The sequence below is a fragment of the Neovison vison genome, chromosome 4 (genome assembly GCF_020171115.1).
Source record: "Neovison vison isolate M4711 chromosome 4, ASM_NN_V1, whole genome shotgun sequence".
NCBI lineage: Eukaryota > Metazoa > Chordata > Mammalia > Carnivora > Mustelidae > Neogale > Neogale vison.
Window position 1 is genome coordinate 216,752,391 of NC_058094.1, and position 22,133 is coordinate 216,774,523.

Below are 22,133 nucleotides of genomic sequence, written 5' to 3' on the forward strand. Positions count from 1 at the left end.
TGTGGCCGGTAACAAGGCCTCCCACCAACAACCAAGCAGGAGGGTGAGCCACTTGGGATGGGACCTTTCGGCTCCCGTCAAGATGTCAGGTGACTATAGTCCCAATCGACAGTCTAACTTCAACGTCGGGAAAAACTCTGAGCCACAACCACCCAGCTCAGCAGAAACCATGTGAAATAAGAATATTGATTATAGGTGGCTCAGTCCGTTGAGCATCTGATGCTTGGTTTTGGCTCAGGTCATGATTTCAGGGTCGTGAGATGGAGCCCCACATCAGGCTCTGCGCTCAGTGGGGAGTCTGCCTCTTTCCCTGTCCCTCTGTCCCTCCCCCTGCTCGCTCTCTCTCTCTAACATAAATAAATCAATTTTTAAAAAAAGAATAGTGATTGTAAAGCTGTTGAGTTTGGTGGTAAGTTGTTATGCAATAATGGATAATTAATGTAATATACACAAACCCAGGCAGTAACAAAGGTCTAAAACACAAAGTGATGTGGACTGCTTAAGGAAATCAGATCCAGAGGAGGAGTGCAACAATGACGTCAGTAAAGAGATGAAAGGAACTGGGAACTAGGGAAGCTTAGCAGGTTATGTGTGGCTGGAGAGAGAGAATAGGGAACCTGAGGTTTCTGAGACCCATGTACAGAAGTTCAAGGCACGACTGTGCATGGCAGGCAAAGAGAGACCCAGCACTAGGCTGTACGTGGGTACCTTTAATGGCCTGGCTTCTTCCTTGGGTACAAGTCCACCAGGGATGGAACATGATTGAGGCAATACCCTGAATCCCAAGGTACTGGGTGACAAGACCACCAGGTTCTAAGCCTTTACTATGTGTTATGTGCTTGAAATAATATGAAGGCTTAAACAAATGTGGCATGTCCATACAAAGGAATATTATTCAGCTGTCAGGAGGAGTGAAGTACTACTACATGTTATAATATGGACGAGCCTTGAAAACATGCTACATGAAAGGGCGCCTGGCTGGCTCAGTTGCTAGAGCGTGCAGCTCTTGATCTTGGGGTGATGAGTTCAAGCCCCATGTTGGGTGCAGAGTTTAATTTAAAAATAAAAAGTAAAAGGCGGGGCACCTGGGTGGCTCAGTGGGTTGGGGCCTCTGCCTTCGGCTCAGGTCATGATCTCAGGGTTCTGGGATCAAGCCCCACATCGGGCTCTCTGCTCAGCGGGGAGCCTGCTTCCTTTCTTCTCTCTCTGCCTACTTGTGATCTCTGTCAAATAAATGAATAAAATCTTTAAAAAATAAAATTTTTTAAAAAGTAAAAGGTAAAAACAGATTAAAAAAAAAAAAAGTGCTAGGGCGCCTGGGTGGCTCAATGGGTTAAGCCGCTGCCTTAGGCTCAGGTCATGATCTCAGGGTCCTGGGATCGAGTCCCACATCGGGCTCTCTGCTAGGCAGGGAACCTGCTTCCTCCTCTCTCTCTGCCTGCCTCTCTGCCTACCTGTGATCTCTCTCTGTCAAATAAATAAATAAAATCTTTAAAAAAAAAAAAGTGCTAAGTGAAAGAAGCTAAACATAAAAAACTCCGTGCTACGTGATTCCATTTATATGAAATGTCTAGAATAGGCAAATCCATAAAGACAGAAAATAGATTAATGGTTGCCAGGGGTTGGGGGAAAAGGGGAATGGGGAGTGACTGCTAATGGGCACGGGTTTCTTTTTTTTTTTTTTAAGATTTTATTTATTTATTTGACAGACAGAGATCACAAGTAGACAGAGAGGCGGGCAGAGAGAGAGAGGGAAGCAGGCTCCCTGCTGAGCAGAGAGCCCGATGCGGGGCTCGATCCCACGACCCCGAGATCATGACCCGAGCTGAAGGCAGCGGCTTAACCCACTGACCACCCAGGCGCCCCTGGGCACAGGTTTCTTTTGGGGGTGATGAGAAGGTTCAAAAATTAGACAATGGTGACACACAATTTTGTGAACATACTAAAAAAAACCCCACTAAACTGTATACTTTAAAAAGTATCATCGCACCCAAATTATATCTCAATTAAAAAAAGCAATATGAGGACTGAAGCACATACAATGGCATGGACAGTGCCCCTAGCACTAGCCTTTTTGTGGGGGAGGGGAGGGGCAGAGAGAGAAGGCCAAGCAGGCTCCACACACTGGCACACCCAGAGTGGAGCCCGGTGTGGGGCTCAATCCCACAACCCTGAGATCATAACCTGAGCCCAAATCAAGAGTCAGATGCTTTAACCAACTGAGCCACCCAGGTGCCCCCCCCAGCACTATTCTAAATGCTTTCACAATCAATGAACCTAGGAGGTAAGTATTACTATTACCATTTTCTTTTCACAAGTGAGAAATTGAGGCCCAAAGACGTTAAGTTACCTGCACAGGTCACAAAGCTAAAGCAAGTGACAGAGCCAAGAACTGAACCCAGGCAGTCCGCTGCCTGAGGCTATGCACTTACCCACTAAATTCTATGGCGTTTTGCTTATTTTCTTTTACTTATTTGTTTGACAGAGAGATTGAGAGAGAGCACAAGTAGGCAGAATGGCAAGCAAAGGGAGAGGGAGAAACAGACTTCCTTCTGAGCAGGGAGCCCTATGTGAGGCTCAGTCCCAGGACCCTGGGATCATGACCTGAATGGAAGGCAGAGGCTTAACCGACTGAGCCACCTAAGTGTCCCTTGCGTTTTGCTTATAAATGACCTCAAGTGAGTCTTAAACAAATCCGTGAGGTGGATTTTATTTCCTTTATTTACAGAGGAATAAAAACACATAGTGGTTTAGTAACCTGCTCAAGGTCACAAAGACAGGAAGCAGGGAAGGCAGAGTTTATCTCTAGGTTCTGCTGATTCAAAAGTGCACAATCCAAAAAAAAAAGAAAAGAAAAGAAATCAAGCACACAATCCTATGTTACCTTCAACTCTTGTTTTTGGCTGCCTTCAGCACTGGCAGATGAACCGAAAGGGACCTTTCCAGGATCCCACACCTCAGGAATAGGTTGACACAGGGAGTCCCTTGTCTCAGGGTTCACTACATTGCAACCCCTGGTATTTTTCCCATTTACATTTTATTATGTTTATATTGTTTTCTAATTTACCAATTATCTCTCCACCAAATAAATAGTTACACTAGCAATCAGAGGTTGAAAATTATTTTTCTCAGTATGCTCACATAGAAAATGGCACTTAGTTTTAGTGGGTATAAATGTGCGTTACTCTGTATGTGAAAATAAATATGGACTCCCATGTCTTAACTCATACCAGTTAAAAATTTGGCCACCCAGAAGAATTTGGGAGTTTTCAAATAGATGTCTCTTAACATTTAGATTATGGGGGCACCTGGGTGGCTCTGTCAATTAAGTGTCTGAGTCCTGATGTTGGCTCAGGTCACGATTTCAAGGTCATGTGATGGAGCCCCACAGTGGGCTCTGCATTCAGTGCGGAGTCTACTTGTTCCTCTCCCTCGGAACCCCTTCCCCCACCTCCCTGCGCACTCTCTCCCTCTCCTTTCCTCTCAAATAAATAAAATCTTTTTTAAAAATGAGTAAAATTTAGATTATGGGAATTTTCTATATAAAAATGGAATGGTCAATGACATATACTCATCACTTAATTTCTACAATTATGATCCATAGATTTCCTATTATCTAGTTCTCCAATTTTTAGCAGTTCAGCTATGACTATAAAACCTTTTAGTACTGGCTAAATCCTTTTTTCTTTTTCTTTTTTTTTTCTTTTTTTTTTTTTTTGCAAGTAGGGTCTACCTCCAACTCATGAACCCAAAATTAAGAGTCTCACATTCCACCGACTGAACCAACCAAGAGTCCCTAAATCACTTTTTAAAAAGCAAAATGTGAAAAGGTGTCATTTCTTCGTTATAAGCTTATAGGTAACTTATTTTCTTAATTTTAATTCTCAATATGTTCCAAATTTTGAGTATGGAGTACTTTTGCAATAGGAAAAATATTATTTTAAAATAATTGAAAAACTGTTTCTTTAAAGAGTGTATTTTCAAATGCATAATCCCAGAGTCCTCTTGCTCTTACTTAGAACAGTCAAAAAAGGTCCTTTCTCCATGATCCCATCCAACCTAGGGGAAGGAGTGGAATAAAATTTGGGTTTCTTTTTTTTTAAATATTTTATTTTTAAGTAATTTCTACACCCAACAGGAAAAGCCAGTGTGGATTATTTTTTTATAGTCTGGCCAAAACTGCTGTTCTATTGCAACTGCAATAAAGTTGCCATTCCAACTCTGCCTCTTACCTGTGCAACCAGCTTTTGTGTGTTTATGTTATCATAGGTTTCGTAACAGCTTCGATTCAGCTGTACTTGGGAATAATAGCTTCTTCTCAAGAACACTCAATATGCTATAATCTGCCCTTCGTAACTAGAGCTACGGTTCAAACAGCCTCCACAGGGATTTGGAGGCTTCAAGAAGTATCCCAAACTACTGGAAACCAGAGATCAATTCAATGGATTTAGCAGTATCTACAAGTTTGTTTGCACCGTTATTGGCAATGCTGTCCTCAGTCCCTGGCGAGAGCAGCTCTGGGCTATGCGTTCTCTCTCCACACTGCCATCTCCAGCAATAAAATTCTGGGAAGTCTGAGATTCCTAAATTGCAACCTGACCTTCTTCATGATGGTTTATTTGTCAAGATAGGATAAAAACACTTTACCTAACGGTTTGCTAGACTGACTAAAATTTTTCAATATTTCGAAATATGGTATGTGGAAATCTGTATGACTTCATTTACATGAAACGTTCAGAAGAGGCAAATCCATTGAGACAAAAAATAGATTAGCGGTTGCCAGAGGCTAAAGGCAGGAGGGGGGCGATGAATGAGTGCTGATGGATGGGTTTCTTTCATAGATGATGAATGTGTTCCAGAATTTCACACTGGTGATGGATACACAACTCTGCGAATACAGGTTCCCCCGATATCTGAAAGCAGAGTGCTCCTAAGAAATCTTTCCTAAGCTAAAATGTCCTAAAACAAAGAAGCAATTATTCTTGGGGCACCTGGGTGGTTCAGTCAGTTGAGTGACCAACTCTTGATTTTGGCTCAAGTCATGATTTCAGTGTTATGGGATCGAGCCCTGAATCAAGCTCCATGCTCAACACGGAATCTGCTTGTGCTCCCTCTTGCTCCCTTTCCCTGCTTGTGCACTCTCTTTCTCTCCCTCTAAAATAAATAAATCTAAAATATAAAAAAGCAATTACTATTAATTTATATGGGAAAATTTTGAGTTCTTCCAGATCCAAATAATCACCTCTCAGGGTTTTCTGATACTTTGCTAACAGATGCACAGAATAAATCTAGATAAAGCAGAGATGCTTATAGACACCATTCAAAGCTCAGATGGCTTATTGCTGGGATGCTAAGTGTGGTTCCCAGGAAAGCAGCCTGACAGTGCCACCCTTCACTGCTCAAGCGTGAGCTGCCCCTCTAGATGCAAAATAAATGCTGCATGCTAGTTCCCCTTTTCTTTGTAAAAGTGAAAACACTCTTCAGACTTCTTTCAGTTGGCAAAAGCAACTACTAATGCAGCTTTTCCATAAAAGCAAAGGAGCCAAACTTCAACTTCCAAAAAGCAGAGAATACTTGTACTTAAAGTCAGGGAATTATGTGCTTTAAAAGGATGAGTTCAATATTTGAATGATAGTGGAATAAAGCAATTACAAAAATATGTAGACTTCTTTAAAGAAGAGCTTAAAAATAATTTTGCTTTAGGGGCACCTGGGTGGCTCAGTGGGTTAAAGCCTCTGTCTTCCGCTCAGGTCATGATCCCAGGTTCTAGGATCAAGCCCCACAGTGTGCCCTCTGCTGGGCAGGAAGCCTGCTTCCCCCTCTCTTTCTGCCTGCCTCTCTGCCTACATGTGATCTCTGTCTGTCAAATAAATAAATAAATTCTTTTAAAAAAATTTTTTAAAAATAATAATTTTGCTTTCAATCAACCAAAAGTAGACATATTTCTAACATTTGGAACCAAAAGAAATATAAGTATAGTGCTGGTGAATTTGTGCATTTCTTAAGTCTACGCATGTTCCTATCTCTGAATATAAGGACCTGTACAAGAGTGTATGTATCAGTGAATTATGGCATGTAGTCATTTACTTATTCTCCAAGTGATGTGTGGTAGGAGACAAGGGCTGGAGCATGAGGAGGATGCAAAAAAATCTAGGAAACCCCATGTGGCCTTTTTGAGCTTACGGTATACAGGAGTCTCTACAGGGCTAGTTGTATAGAGTGGTCTGTGATGTCATTCAGCTATGCCACAACAACCTATACACTTGGGAGAACACTCCAGATGTTAGTTCCTTAGTCTGCTAATTTTCAGGGTGAAACGTGGAATGCAAGCGCTGACAGACCCCACAGTTCAGACATATTGCTCCCAGCTGCCTCTGACTTAGGTACTGTTAAAGAAATCTGTAAAATTGCCTCAGGAAATAATGTAAAGTTGCCTCCCAAAAGGTCAGTGAGATACTGTTCTGCCCGAGATAACAAACATAATGTAACATTTATGCAAGAAGAAAAACAATAATTTGTAGCTTAGCCATAGTTACGGGATGTAGAACTTTCGCCTTTGTACTCTAGAGATGACATCACCAATGCAATCTGCTCAGAATGTCTCGCAGTTCCAAGCCCCTAAAGCAGAACGACCAGGCCCCTGAAGCAGAACGACCACCTCGCTACAATCACACCGAAACCAGACTGGGAGACGCCAGAAGGGATAAGATGATCAAGAAGGGAAATATTATAGCTGGCCTAACCCGTCATCAAGCACCATGACCAAGGCCCTGAGACCCTTACCCTGGATTCTCGCCCTTTAAAAAACCCCTGCTTGTAAGCCACTGTGGAGTTGGGGACTTTGGAGCATCAATTCCCTCCTTCTTCGGGGTGGCGCCCCATCAATAAATAGCCTTTCTTCACTTCTGCAGAAGCTCCGTGTCAGTTGTTCCTGGCTTGCTGCCCGTCGGGTGGACGAGCTCTCGTTCGGTCGGGTTACAAAGTTCGGACTGCATGTCCTTTAAGATTCCTTCCAGCTCTAACATTCCACGATGCGATGGTTTCATCCTCCTGCAACCGTATGAACGCGGTTCAGGAATAAAGTCGATAAATTAAGTCGACCAATCAACATATATTTACTACAGTTCCTTATATGTTTACGTAGGTAGATAAGGAATTGTATTTTGGTGAACTCCCGCCCATAAATGCCAACTGCTCAGTTCAGCGATATTTTCTAAGCTTCTCGGAGTCCCGTGGCCCAGGATCACGTGCCAGTCAGCGCCGGGTGTTGCTATGGAGCCCAACGCGGTCCAAATCGGAAGTGGTCCTTCAAAATGACTTTCCCCGGGAATTCGTATTTGAAAAAAGAATGCCGTTCGGATTCGTTTTTTCTTAAAGTAAGCCCGTAAGGAGAAACAAACTTTCCCTCCCAGAACCCGGAAAGACGCCTCTCCTCCTTAAAGAGAAGAACTTCCACTGCTTCAGCGACGGAGTCAGGCGGAACCAAATAGCCGCGGGCACCGGTTCTCCTGAGAGCGCTTCTGGTGGACGAACCAAACCCCACCCACGCAGGGTTGCCGTGGAGACGAAGAGAGCTGTGTGCCTGCCATGAGGCGTTGAGGCTGGGCCTCTCCTGTCTGTCGGTCCCGGGAAGGGGCTCCCCGAACCAACGCCAAGATGGTTAGTGGCTCTGAACAGTGAGGGAGAACCTTGAGTGGAACCTAAGACCGGAGATCGGAGGTTCCCAGCACACGTCGGGGTGAAGTCTAGGAGTGTCAGCGGAGGATGCTTTCCCCGCCTTACCCCGGTTCTCACGGGAGACCGGGATGCAACTGTAAACACCTCGAAGCTTTCTTCCCTCTGCTTCTCCGTTTCTCCGCACGGGGGTGGAAAGCAGATCGAGAAAAGGCGGAGATGACAGAAGCTGCGCGAAAGCCTCGCTTAGCCCGCGCGAATGAATTGATAAAGAAGATTAGGTGTGGTAGCGGTTGGGTTCCGCTCAAGTGCAGGGTGACGGCCCTTTCGGTAAAATACGTGATACCGAGAGCTTGAACGGGTTTCCCTGAGGTTCGTTGGTAAAAGTTTGACTTGCAGATTCTGGGGCTGTCGCTCCCCAAGTTTAAAACTGACGGTCGGAGTTCGATAACACAGCTGCCTTCGTTGCTTCCTTCACAGATGCTCTCAAGGGCCAAACCCGCTGTAGGCGGGGACCTACCGCACACCGACAAAAGAAAGAAGAAAGGGAGGAAGATTCCGAAACTAGAGGAACTACTTTCGCTAAGAGATTTCACTGGAGCTATTACCTTACTGGAGGTAATGTGCAAAGAAGGTTGCTTCTTAAAGGGCGAATGCCGGTTGTTGTGCTCTTGGAACTGGTGGGCGCTTTGGAGGGGGTCGGGGGGACTTCGGGTAAATCTAGTCAGGCACAGACTGCTGATTCCGTGTTAATGATAGACCTGATTAAAGATGAACTAAGAAGGGGCGCCTGGGTGGCTCAGTGGGTTAAAGCCTCTGCCTTCGGCTCAGGTCATGATCTCAGGTCCTGGGATCGAGTCCCTCACCCGGCTCTCTGCTCAGCAGGGAGCCTGCTTCCCCCCCCCACCCCCCGCCTGCATCTCTGCCTACTTGTGATCTCTGTCAAATAAGTAAATAAAATCTTTAAAAAAAAAAAAAAAAGATGGACTAAGAAGACAGACTTACTTCTTGAAGGACACTTTGGGTTACGTCTAGTCCCACTACGGTGAATTCAGCTAAAACTATGGCGGGACATTTAAAATAGCATCAGTTCACACAGTAAACTGATGCTATCCCGAGTGCTGACCAACTTATGTTGATTCCTATTATATGTTATAAAGTCTGGATCATTTATATAATACCACCATGCTTCATGCTTCTTGTCTAGAACACTGTTTCTTCAGAAAATACTTCAAATCTCTATGGCAGTAGTTCTCAACTTCTGATACACATCAGGACCACCTAGGCTGCTTATTAAAATGTATATTTTAATAATCATTAGGGATTCTCATTCTTTCCAAATCGGTCTACAATGGTGCTCAGGAACCTGCATTTTTGACAAGTGGCCCAAGTGCTTCTGATGTAGGTGATCCAAGGATACTATGCTTTGAGAAGCTGCCTTGTGGGAATCACACGTTGTTGGAGGATGAAGGGGCACACCAAGGAACGAAGAGAAGAGTTTTGACAGGACAATCTGGTTGTGTGGTGCCAGTCATTTCTCCAAAGCACTACTCTGGCTATAAGTATTCTATCAGTACCTGTAATCTATCAATAATAATTGTTTTAATTAGTTTTATATATTCCTCAATCTTCCATGTACAGTCTTCTGTTTCTCATTAGCTCTGCTATCGAGAACTTTGTTTGACTTTTTGGGTGTCAGCATTCTCATCTTCAAAGTGGGCGCCTGGGTGGCTCAGTGGGTTAAGCCACTGCCTTCGGCTCGGGTCGTGATCTCAGGGTCCTGGGATCGAGTCCCGCATCGGGCTCTCTGCTCGGTGGGGAGCCTGCTTCCTCCTCTCTGCCTGCCTCTCTGCCTACTTGTGATCCCTCTCTCTGTCAAATGAATAAATAAAATCTTTAAAAAAAAAAAAAGTGGGGAAGTTGGGGGCGCCTGGGTGGCTCAGTCGGTTAAGAGTCTGCCTTTGGCTCAGGTCATGATCTCAGGGTCCTGGGATGGAACCCCGTGTTGGACTTCCTGCTTGACAGGGAGTTTCCCCTCCTTTGCCCCCTCCCAACTCATGGTCGCGTGCACACGCTTCCTCACTCTCTCAAATAAATAAATAAATAAAATCTTAAAGAAATAAATAAAGTGGGGAAGTTGACTTGGAAAGACCTTCTAGCTCTGTAAATCAGTGGACTAAGTCGTAGTTATATGTCTAATTTGTATCAGTCCCCTTTCTCTTCTCTCTTTTCTTTGAGACGATGACCACATTTTCCTTACTATGTAATCCCACACTGCTTTTAAGTTATCAGGGAGGCTCTGTTCTGTGCTTATTTAGGTGGTTAAAGAGCCATGGTGTACGGGAATAGGAATGGGTACTGCTGTGCTTTGGGGGCGGGGGGCCTCATGAGCTTTCCTGTGGTTCCAGGCAATTCCTGAAGCAAATTCAGGGAGACTTCGAATAAGAATTTCTTCAGACTTAAGGCACTGTCCTCAGATCCACAGTGTTTTGTGTAAGGAAGACTTGTAATGTTATGGTGTTAACTTCAGGAGTAAGTTCTTATCCTAGAGCAGGAAGTATTAATGGTTGTCTTCATCTTGTAACAGTCAAGGCACTAGTGTTCTGTAGGAAAGCTCTATAAATAGGTGTTCACTCCCTATTTAATTTTTTTTTAAAGATTTTATTTATTTATTTGACAGAGAGACAGTGAGAGAGGAAACACAAGCAGGGGGCGTGGGAGAGGGAGAAGCAGGCTTCCTGCCAAGCAGGGAGCCCGATGTGGGGCTCGATCCCAGGACCCTGGGCTGAAGGCAGATGCTTAATAACCGCGCCACCTAGGCATCCTCCCACTTAATTTTCTTTTTAACCAGTTTTTTGTGTATCAGCCTGTAGAATGGAAAACTCTCACCTTATTATGGGAGTTCAAACTCCTCCTTCAAGGCCTCATCGCTTTCTTCCAAAGCAGGACTTCTGTTGGCTGGCATATTTTTTCACAATGGACATAAATGAGGCCAGTCTTCTCAATATCCGTAATTCTTATAGGCCCTGGTAAGCCTATTTAAGAGTAACAGAATGATTTAATGGCTTATTCTCAGTGAAAGGTACCTATGAATAAATGTATGTGTGCGCTAATGGGACAGGTTTGATGTGTGCGTTGGAAGGCAGTAGAGCATGGAGGGTGAGAACACAGGTGATGGAATCAGTGGACTGTGGTGGTCCCTGCTACTGCCCTCCCTGGCTGTGGTGGTCTTGAGTTCATTGCTTAATCTCTCAAACCTTCAGGTGATTGGCATCAGAAACTTTGCATAAATCTTGAGTTTCTTAATAGCCCCCGGAATTGTTATGGGGATAACTCTTAAATACTTTCTGGAATAAGATGTCCGTTAATCCAGGAAAACAAAGGTGAAATATTTGAAAATAGATGTTTCTTTCAACTGGAAATATTAAGTGAACTAGATTTTTCATCTTGTGAATATCTAAGAAATAATCTGTCTGTGCTATAGTTTTCTTGAGTAATGTACAATGCAAACATTGAAATTCTTTTCATTCCTAACATTGAAAAGAGTTGAGACCATCAGTACAGTTACATACATTGTTTCAGGATAGCCTGTTTCAGTTGCTCTGCAGCAGCCATTCTTCCAGCATTTGATGATACTTTCTGGAATAAGTGGAATGTATATTCTGTTAGTTTTTGCAGCAAGCAAAAAAAATAAATGTTTCTGTGACAATTAGAAGGAAATTGTGCTGGGGCGCCTGGATGACTCAGTCAGTTAATCATCAGACTCGATCTCAGGTCTTGATTGCAGGGTCATGATTTCAAGCCCCATGAGTTCAAGTTGGGGTCCACACTGCGTGTGGCGTCTATTTAAAAAAAAGTTTGGGGGGGCAGTAATTGTGCTGAGTTCCCTAGGTATAGGCTTAATTAAACAGTATTGTCTTACTTCTGTTACTTGCAATTTCCTTGCTGATTTATCAGTAGTTTAACATAGCGGTGTTGTTTGTTTGTTTTTAATTTTTAAAAAAAATTTATTTTTAAGTAATCTCTACATCCAGTGTGGGATGCAAACTCACAACTCCAAGATCAAGAGTCACACACTCCACTGACTGAGCCAACCAGGTGCCCCAACATAGCAGTTTTTTTAAATAGATGGTTTATTCAAAGTCTGTCTTTCCTTCCCTCCCTCCCGTCCTCCCTCCCTCCTTTTTTCTTTTTTCCTTCCCTCCTTCTTTCTTTCTTTCTTCCTTTCCTCCCTCCCTCCTCCCTCCCTTCCACCCTCCCTTTCTACCCCCCCTTTCTTTCTTTCTTTCTTCCCCCTCTCTCTCTCACTCTCTTTCTTTCTGAAATTTTAACCTGAAGTTCAAACGTCACGTTGGGGAACAAGAAGAGGATACTAATCTGTGGATTGGATACTGTGCTTTTCACCTGGGTGACTACAAGAGAGCTTTGGAGGTTAGTTTAAAAAAAAAAAAAATTGCAACACAAGGATTTTGAAAAAGTTATTAAGCTTTGTATTATAATGATCCGTGCTCCTGGTAAAATTCAAACAATGCAGAAGGGAACAAAGTAAAAAGTAAAACATCACGTCTTTGCCTTCCACAATCCTATTTCTTTGTTAACAGAGGCAACCACTGGCTCTTGTTTGATGTATTGCTTCAGAAATCTTCTCTATAAGTTCAAATATATATATAGATATATACATATATATCAATATCATATATATCTTGTTTACTCTTTGCTTTTAGATATATACTAATGATATTGTTCAAAATATTAATATTAGCATTTCTTGGGGAAATTTTCAGAAGAAGAGAAATAAACCTTCTTGACAAAATTTCCATGATGCTTTTCTCAAAAGAAGTTCATTTTTATTTTGCTTGATTAATTTTATGCATAGGAAATGTTATCTTTATATTTGTGCAAGTTGAGTTTTGAAAGTTGTTTTTCTTTGTTGTTGTAAACAGCACCTATGTAATGAGCAACCTATAGGAATATGAATCTAGATAAAATTATAGTTCCCTTTTGTCCAACAGTTTTTAAAGCATAGATGAAGTTGTTTAAACATTTCCACGTATCCTTACCCCCAACTGTAATCCAAGGATATTTATAGAGCATGCATAAACAAAATGAAAGTGTTCAAGATCACGTAATGAGGAGGTATGACGCAGAGCAAAAACAGCAAAATCTGTGAGGGCAAAGAGAAGATGTGAGGACAGAATAGAAGCTGGTAGAATTTGTGAAAGATATAGAGGAGAGAGCCCCAATGTAGTAAGAAAAAGAAACAAAGCTATTTGGTATGGACTGGTAAATAATAAGAATATATGGAAAACATAGTTGACAAAGGGAATCTCAGAAGGTGTTCTTGGTAGGAAGAAAATGTCTTTTTAAAATGTAAAGCCAAATAAATAAAGCCAGAAAACAATTAGAATGAAGTGATATTTGTAGTATATTAAGGTTATTAGATTTTAAGTTAAATGAACCTATGCATTTCTTGTGAGGTATCCTGCTTTCCTTTTTTTCTTTAATTAAAAAAAATTTTTTTTAAAGATTTTGTTTATGGGGTGCCTGGGTGGCTCAGTCACTTAAGCGTCTGCCTTCAGCTCAGGTCATGGTCCCAGGGTCCTGGGATGGAGCCCCGCATGGGACTCCTAGCTCCATAGGGAGCCTGCTTCTCCCTCTTCCTCTACCTGCACCCTCACTCTCTTTGTCAAATAAATAAATAAAATCTTTTTAAAACTTTAAGAAGTAAAGATTTTGTTTATTTATCTGAGAGAGAGAGAAATAGTGAGAGAGAGCATAAACAGGGAGGAGAGGAAGAAGGAAGCAAACTCCCTGTGAGCAGAGAGCCCAACTTGGGGCTCGATCCTAGGATCCTGGGATCATGACTCCAGCCGAAGGCAGACGCTTAATGACTGAGCCACCCAGGCATACCTCCTTTTTTTTTTTTTTTTTAAGCTTTTATTTATTTATTTGAGGGGATGGGGTGGAGAGGGAGAAGGAGAGAGAATTCTAAGCAGGCTCCATACTGAGCTCAAAGCCAGATGCGGGGCTCCATCCCAAAACCAAAAATTGGAGGTTTAACTGACTGAGCCACTCAGGCACTCCTTGTTTATCTTTTTAAGTTAGCAAAAATAAAATATTTCAGTTACTTTTCATTTCTGCAGTTTATTAGCCCATATCACTGTTAAAAGAGGGGGCGGGAACAAGTTCAACGTGGAAAACAGGTGCCTGGGTGGTGCAGTCAGTTAAGGGTCAGGCTTTGTTTCAGGTCATGATCTCAGGGTTGTGAGATCGAGCCCAGCGTCCAGCTCTGCACTCAGTTTGCTGTCTGCTTGATTCTCTTCTCCTTTTGCCCTTCCCCCTGGGTGTGCATCGCGCGCTCTCTCTCTCTCTTTCTCAAATAAATAAGTAAATCTTAAAAAAAAAAAAAAAAAAGGTTTTGTGGACAACAGCCCCACTCCCCCACCCACCATGGGTAGAATTGATTTGTAACTTTAGTATTTAACCTTAAAGGTACAGGATAGTGGAGCTTACAGGATTCCCTAAATGTGAAGTTGCCCAATCTCCGTAAGAAATTCTGTTCCATTATAGAGGAATGGGTCCTTGATTGCTTTACTGCTGAAGTGAGATCCTGCTTAATATATATTTCAGGAATATGAAAATGCGACAAAAGAGGAAAATTGCAATCCTGAAGTCTGGGTGAACCTAGCCTGTACCTACTTTTTTCTTGGAATGTATAAACAAGCTGAAGCCGCTGGATTTAAAGGTAAAATGGCCCCTTTAATATACAGTATTTGTCACTAATGGTAGGAGTTATTTCGGAGATTTTAAAACATATTTAATTCCTTTTTTTTAACTGAGGAAAAACCAAGTATAATTAGAAAACTAGAAAATAGGGACACCTGGCTGGCTCACTTGGTAGAGCATGTGACTCTTGATCTTGGGGTTTGTAAGTTCAAGCCCCATGTTGGGTGTAGAAATTACTTCAAAATAAAATTTTTTAAAAAACTAAAAAATAAATTTAATCTTCAAAGAACATTGAATCTGAGCAATTTTACATTTAAAGAGAGCGTTAATCTCTGTGCTGCTTTCTCTCCCCACCCCACCTTCCCAGAAGCTACAACAGATAAACAGAATGAGAGAAGCAAAAGAGCAAGTTCTCTTTCTTAGGCCCCCTCATGGTGTAGGATATTCATGCTGTTGTAGGAGTTGGAGGTAGCTGTCTAAGCCCTAGGGATGTGGATTTTATAGCTATTTTCCCTGCTTCTGAATGAGAAACCAAGTAATTTCTGCTTGAAAAATCCAGACTAGTTGTCGTTTGCTTTACATGTCCTGACAGCTGTCTAAGAACTGGACATCAACTTGCAAATAAGAACAGGGCAAAGAGGGGCGCCTGGGTGGCTCAGTGGGTTAAGCCGCTGCCTTCGGCTCAGGTCATGATCTCAGGGTCCTGGGATCGAGTCCCGCATCAGGCTCTGCTCAGCAGGGAGCCTGCTTCCCTCTCTCTCTCTCTCTCTCTCTCTCTCTGCCTGCCTCTCTGTCTACTTGTGATCTCTCTCTGTCAAATAAATAAATAAAATTTAAAAAAAAAAAAAAAGTTTAAAAAAAAAAACAAAACAGGGCAAAGAGAAACAAGGGAGGGAGGATTAAGAATAATGAGAGTGTGCATCAAATTAAATTCAAAGAAATGTAGAGAAACTGGCAAGGGAATGTTTGTTAGGAAATTTGTTAGGGAAGAATATATTCCAGGATAGAATTCTTAGAGAATTAACAGATTCATACATATTTAGGAACTGTTCCAGTTCAAATTCAGGGATCACATGAAACTTGGACCCTTTCTTGATTTGTACCCAAACTGTGTCCTGTGTTCTGATATAGTTTTTCTTAATCTAGTTATATAGGCATGTAAGTTACTTATTTTTCTTATGTTTCTAGACTGTGTCTGTGCCTAGAACAGTATCAGACACACAAAAGTGATCAGGGTAGCTACCTATCTTGCCATATAATTTTTTTTCTTTTTTATGCTTTGAAGTATGAGGTTTTTTCTGTAAGAAAAATAAATAAATAAATGGGGGCGCCTGGGTGCTCAGTGGGTTAAAGCCTCTGCCTTCTGCTCAGGTCATGATCCCAGGGTCCTGGGATCAAGCCCCATGTTGGGCTCTCTGCTCAGTGCGGGGGTGGGGGGGCTTGCTTCCTCCTTTCTCTCTGCCTGCCTCTTTGCCTGCTTGTGATCTCTGTCTCTCAAATAAATAAATAAATAAAATATATTTTTAAAAAATGTAAGGTTAGGCATCCAGAATTAGGAAAATTCTTCAGCAGTGCAAACAGGATTTGGAACTTGAAAAGTGTTAACCTTTTCATCTGGTTGAGTGTTTAACTGTGGCCGATGATCACGCTCGAAGATCTGTGGAGTAGAGATTGAGCTAGTATCTAAGAAAATATGGCTGTATAACTGTAGAAAAGGAGATTTCAGAAGGAATTGACAAAGAATACTTGGAAGAACAGCTGAATGACAGGGATTTCTACATGAATTGGGATAAATATAACTTTATTTCCAGTGTTTGGTCAGTGTGTGAGTAGCGTGGTGGTGGGCCGCTACCAGAACTGTGTGGGTGGCGTCCTGTGCTGTGGGTCACCATGATAGACGCGAGTAGAACAAGTGCTGGGGAAGGAGAGAACTTTTGTTTTCTGGTTCCTGATGCAGTTGCTGCTTCTGCAGGTAGAGACCAGATGAAAATAATATGTATTATAGTCGGGACATATCAGGCTCACATAGATAAGGATTTGGGAAGATTATCTGAGTCTCATATTATTCTTGTAAAGGACTAAGTGCCATAGACAATTAATAGCAGCTTGAACGTCTTTTTTACAGCTCCAAAAAGCCGACTTCAAAACCGCCTCCTTTTCCACTTGGCTCATAAGGTATTTATGTTCTCATATTACATTTTTTGTTTTAAAATATTTTTTCATACTTCTTATTAAGAACAATGGTGAAAGATAATGAACTAGAAATGCTTATTAGTATTTCTAGAACAAGTAGAATATAGGTATTGACTTTATAGGATTTTCTTTTCTGAGTGTTCTTTACTAATAAGAGATGTTAGATTTGAGTTCTTTTTTTTTTTTTTTTTTTTTTTTTTAAAGATTTTATTTATTTATTTGAGAGAGAGAGACAGTGAGAGAGAGCACGAGCGAGGAGAAGGTCAGAGAGCGAAGCAGACTCCCCATGGAGCTGGGAGCCTGATGCGGGACTCGATCCCGGGACTCCAGGATCACGCCCTGAGCCGAAGGCAGTCGTCCAACCAACTGAGCCACCCAGGCGTCCCAGATTTGAGTTCTTTTTAAGTAGTAGTAATTTCAGATTAGTTTGTTTCAACGATCCTATTGTCTCTTGGAAGCAGACTCTAAGACACCTTATCTTAACTCCTAGAAACACACACTTTTCAGAATTGCCTTATAGCAGCAAGTTTTGTTTTGTTTTGTTTTTAAGAGAGAAAACACACTAGCGTAGGGTGAGGAGTGAGAGAGAGCATCTCGAGCAGGCTCCATATCCGGTGTGGAGCCTGATGCAGGGCTCGATCTCACAACCCTGAGGTCATGACCTGAGCTGAAATCAAGAGTCAGATGCTTAACTGACTGAGCCACTCAGGTACCCCCTTTCTAAGTTTTTGTTTATTCATTTAAGTAAATCTCTGTACCCAACAGGAGACTCGAACTCACAACCCTGCGATCAAGAGTCACAGGTTCTTCCAACTGAGCCACCAAGGCACCCCAAATTTTCTTTTCTTTTTTTGTAGTAAGCTCTACACTCAGTGGGGCTAGAACTCATGATCCCAAGATCAAGAGTCACATTCTGTACCTTCTGAATCAATCAGGCACCCCTGGCTTATAGCAGTAATTTTGGTCATCACCATAAAATGGTTTCTTAAAAATAATTTTCCATATTATAGAAGTTACACATTAATTCTATTAAATAAAATATAAGTAAGCAAAAGTTGAAAGAGAAAATAAAATCTACACCCACTAAAAAGGAGAATTACAGGCCAATATCCCTAATGGACATAAATGCAAAAATTCTCAATAAAATGCTAATAAATTGAATTTAATAGTACATTAAAAGAATTATTCGCCACCATCCAGTGGGATTTATTCCTGGGCTACAAGGGTGGTTCAATATTTGTAAATCAATCAATGTGATACGATTTATTAATAAAAGGATAAAAACCGTATGATCCTGTCAATAGATACAGAAAAAGCATTTGACAAAATATAGCATCCTTTCTTGATTAAAAAAAAGACTCAACAAAGTAGGAATAGATAGAACAAAGCTCAACATCATAAAGGCCATATACAAAAGACCCACAGCTAATACTATCCTCAGTAGGGAAAAATTGAGACCCTTTCCTCTATGATCAGGAACAAGAAAAGGATGTCCACTCTTACCATTACTAATTAACATGGTACTGGAAGTCTTAGCCTCAGCAGTCAGACAACAAAAAGAATAAAAGACATCCACACTGGCAAGGGAGAAGTGAAACTTTCACTATTTGCAGATGACATGATACTCTACATAAAAGAAAACCCGAAAGACTCTGCCAAACAATTGCTAGAACTGATACATGAGTTCAGCAAAATCATAGGATATAAAGTCAATGTGCAAAAATCTGTTGGCATTTCTATACACCAAAGAAATTAAGGAATCAATCCCATTTGCAATTATGTCAAAAACAATAAGATACCTAGGAGTAAATCTAACTAAAGAAATAAAACATCTGTACTCTGGAAACTATAGAGCACTTACGAAAGAAATTGAAGAAGGCACAAAGAAGTGGAAAAGCGTTCCATGCTCATGGATTGGAAGAACAAACATTGTTAAAGTGTCTGTACTACCCAAAGTCATCTACACATTTGATGCAATCCCCATCAAAATACCACCAGCATTTTTCACAGAGCTAGAACAAATAGTCCTAAAATTTGTATGGAACCACAAAACACCCTGAATAGCCAAAGCAATTCTGAAAAAGAACAACAAACTTGAAGGCATCATGATTCCAGATTTCAAGCTTTATTACAAAGCTATGGTGATCAAGACAGTATGGTATGGGAACAAAAACAGACACATAGATCAGTGGAACAGAATAGAGAACCTAGAAATGGACCCATAATTGTATGGTCAACTAATATTTGGCAAAGCAGCAAAGAATATCCAATTGAAAAAAGTCATTCTCTTCAAATGGTGTTGGAAAAACTGGACAGCATCATGCAGAAGAATGAAACTAGACCACTTTCTTAAACCAAACGCAAAAATAAATTCAAAGTGGGTGAAAGACCTTAATGTGAGGCAGGAAACCATCGTGATCCTTGAGGAGAATATAGGCAGCAACCTTTTTTACCTCAGCCATAGCAACTTCTTGCTAGATTCCTCTCCTGAGGCAAGAAAAACAAAAGCCAAAGTGAACTATTGGGACTTCATCAAGATAAAAAAGTTTCTACAGCAAAGGAAACAGTCAACAAAACTAAAAGGCAGCCTACAGTATAGGAGAAAATATTTGCAAAATCTACAAAGAGCTTAATCAAACTCCATACCCAAAAAACAACCCAAATGAGAAATGGGCAGAAGACATGAATAGACACTTTTACAGAAAAGATACCCAAATGGCTAACAGACACATGAAAAGATGCTCAGCATCACTCATCATCAAGGAAATATAAATCAAAACCATGATGAGATACCATCTCACATGTCAGGATGGCTAAAATTAACAACATAAGAAACAACAGGGCTTGGTGAGGATGCAAAGAAAGGGGAATTCTCGGGGTGCCTGGGTGGCTCAGTGGGTTGGAGCCTCTGCCTTTGGCTCAGGTCATGATCCCAGGATCCTGGGATCGAGCCCTGCATCGGGCTCTCTGCTTAGCGGGGAGCCCCCTTCCTCCTCTCTCTCTCTCTCTCTGCCTACTTGTGATCTCTGTCTGTCAAATAAATAAATAAAATCTTTTCAAAAAGGGGGGGGGCGCCTGGGTGGCTCAGCGGTTAAGCCTCTGCCTTCAGCTCAGGTCATGATCCCAGAGTCCTGGGATCGAGCCCCCCATTGGGCTCTCTGCTCAGCAGGGAGCCTGCTTCCCCCTCTCTCTCTGCCTGCTGTTCTGCCTACTTGTGATTTCTGTCTTTCAAATAAATAAATAAAATCTTAAAAAAAAAAAAGGTGGGGGGAGGATTCTCCTGCACTGTTGGTGGAAATGCAAACTGGTGCAACCACTCTGGAGAATGGCATGCTGGTTCCTCAAAATGTTACAAATTGAACTACGCAGGGGCACCTGGGTGGCTCAGTTGCTTAGACATCTGACTTTGGCTCAGGTCATGATCTCAGGGTCCTGGGATAGAGCCTACAGTCAGGCTCCTCCCTCAATGGAGAGTCTGCTTTTCCCCCCTCTCACAGCCCCTCCCCCCTCTCATGCTCTCTCTCTCCCTCTCAAATCAATACATAAAATCTTTTTAAAAATATAATGGGGCGCCTGGGTGGCTCAGTGGGTTAAGCCACTGCCTTCGGCTCAGGTCATGATCTCAGGGTCCTGGGATCGAGTCCCGCATCGGGCTCTCTTCTCAGCAGGGAGCCTGCTTCCTCCTCTCTCTCTGCCTGCCTCTCTGCCTACTTGTAATCTCTCTCTGTCAAATAAATAAAAAAAATAAAAATTTAAAAAAAATAAATACAAATACAAATACAAATAGAACTACCCTATGATCCAGCAGTTGCACCTCTAGATATTTACCCAAAGGATATAAAAATATAGATTCAAAGGAATATGTGCACCTCAGTGTTTATAGCAGCATTATCAAGAGTAGCCAAACTATGGAGAGAGCCCAAATGTCCGTCGACTAATGCATGGATAAAGAACATGTGGTGTATATGTACAATGGACTATAACTCAGCCATAAAAAAAAAGAATGAAATCTTGCCATTTGCAATGACATGGATGGAGCTAGAGTCTATTATGCTAAGTGAAATAGAGAAAGACAAATACCATATGATCTCACTCATATGTGGAATTTAAGAAAGAAAACAGATGAACATATGGGAAGGGGGAAGAGGGGAAAAAAGGAGAGAGGGAAATAAGTCATAAGAAACTCAACAATAGGGGCGCCTGTTGGCTCAGTGGGTTAAGCCTCTGCCTTCGGTTCAGCTCATGATCCCAGGTGCTGGGATCGAGTCCCGCATCGGGCTCCCTGCTCAGCCAGGAGCCTGCTTCTTCCTCTCTTTCTGCCTGACTCTGCCTACTTGTGATCTCTGTCTGTCAAATAAATAAAATCTTAAAAAAAAAAAAAAGAAACTCTTAACGATAGTGAACAAACAGGGCTGATGGAGGGATGTGGGTGGAGGATGGGCTAGATGGGTGATGGACATTAAAGGGGGCACTTATTACTATGAGCACTGGGTGTTGTAAGTAAGTGATGAATCACTGAATTCTGCTTCAGAAACCAATATTGCACTGTATGTTAACTACCTAAAATTTAAATTAAAAAAATAAATAATAAAGGAAACTGCATTTCAGTCTTTTGTTATCTTATATCTCCATTTAAGATAATTATTTTAAAGGGGTGCTTGGGTAGCTCCATTGGTTAAACATCTGCCTTCAGTTCAGGTAGTGATCCCGGGGTCCTGGGATCGAGTCCCATATCAAGTTCTCTGGTCAGCTGGGAGTCTGCTTCTCTTTCTGCCTCTCCCCCTGCTTGTGCTCTCTCTCTCTCAAATAAATAAAGATAATTATTTTTATACACATATTTATATTTAGTTCATTTTTCTGTTTTGAAGAATGAGTCTTATGCCAAATATATGTTTTTGTATTCTGCCTTTTTTTTTTTAACTTAACCTTTATACAATGAGCATATCCCTGAGTCACTAAATAGACTTTAAGACTGTGACTTTTTTTTTTTTTTTTAGGTTTTATTATTTTTTTGACAGAGAAAGAGATCACAAGCAGGCAGAGAGCAGGCAGAGGAGGAGGGGGAAGCAGGCTCCCTGCCAAGCAGAGAGCCCAGTTCGGGGCTCAATCCCAGGACCCTGAGATCATGACCTGAGCTGAAGGCAGAGGCTTAACCCACTGAGCCACCCAGGTGCCCCAAGACTGGGACGTGTTAAAATGGCATTTATAACATTTCATTGTATGCGTGTATCATAATTTAATGTTTCCTAGTTATTTGACTTTCAGATTGTACATATGTATGTATATGTCTTTGTTTATTTTTAATTTTTTAATACTTACTAATCCCTATCACCTATTTAATCCATCCCCCTACCCACCTCCCCTCTGGTACCATCATTAAGAGTCTGTTTCTTGGTTTGCCTGTCTCTCTCCTCATTTGTTTTATTTCTTAAATTCCACATACAAGTGGGCGCCTGGGTGGCTCAGTGGGTTAAGCCTCTGCTTTTGGCTCAGGTCATAATCCCACGGTCCTGGGATCAAGGTCTGCATCGGGCTCTCTG

The 22,133-nt window shown here is 41.8% G+C and overlaps 1 protein-coding gene across 3 annotated transcripts in view; it reads left to right on the forward strand.

Moving 5' to 3' along the window:
- Positions 1-7,564: 7,564 nt before the first annotated feature.
- Positions 7,565-22,133, forward strand: part of TTC26 (tetratricopeptide repeat domain 26) — a 44,306-nt gene continuing 29,737 nt past the window's right edge. Inside the window, exons 1-5 of one of the 3 annotated variants that reach the window (XM_044246681.1) lie at positions 7,565-7,659; positions 8,155-8,292; positions 12,013-12,105; positions 14,305-14,419; positions 16,526-16,575. In XM_044246681.1, the coding sequence (XP_044102616.1) occupies positions 7,657-7,659; positions 8,155-8,292; positions 12,013-12,105; positions 14,305-14,419; positions 16,526-16,575 (399 nt within the window). In that variant the 5' untranslated portion in view covers positions 7,565-7,656. Of the gene's footprint in view, positions 7,660-7,679; positions 8,047-8,154; positions 8,293-12,012; positions 12,106-14,304; positions 14,420-16,525; positions 16,576-21,741; positions 21,764-22,133 lie in introns of those variants that run through there. The other 2 variants (XM_044246682.1, XM_044246683.1) reach the window with 2 other exon arrangements.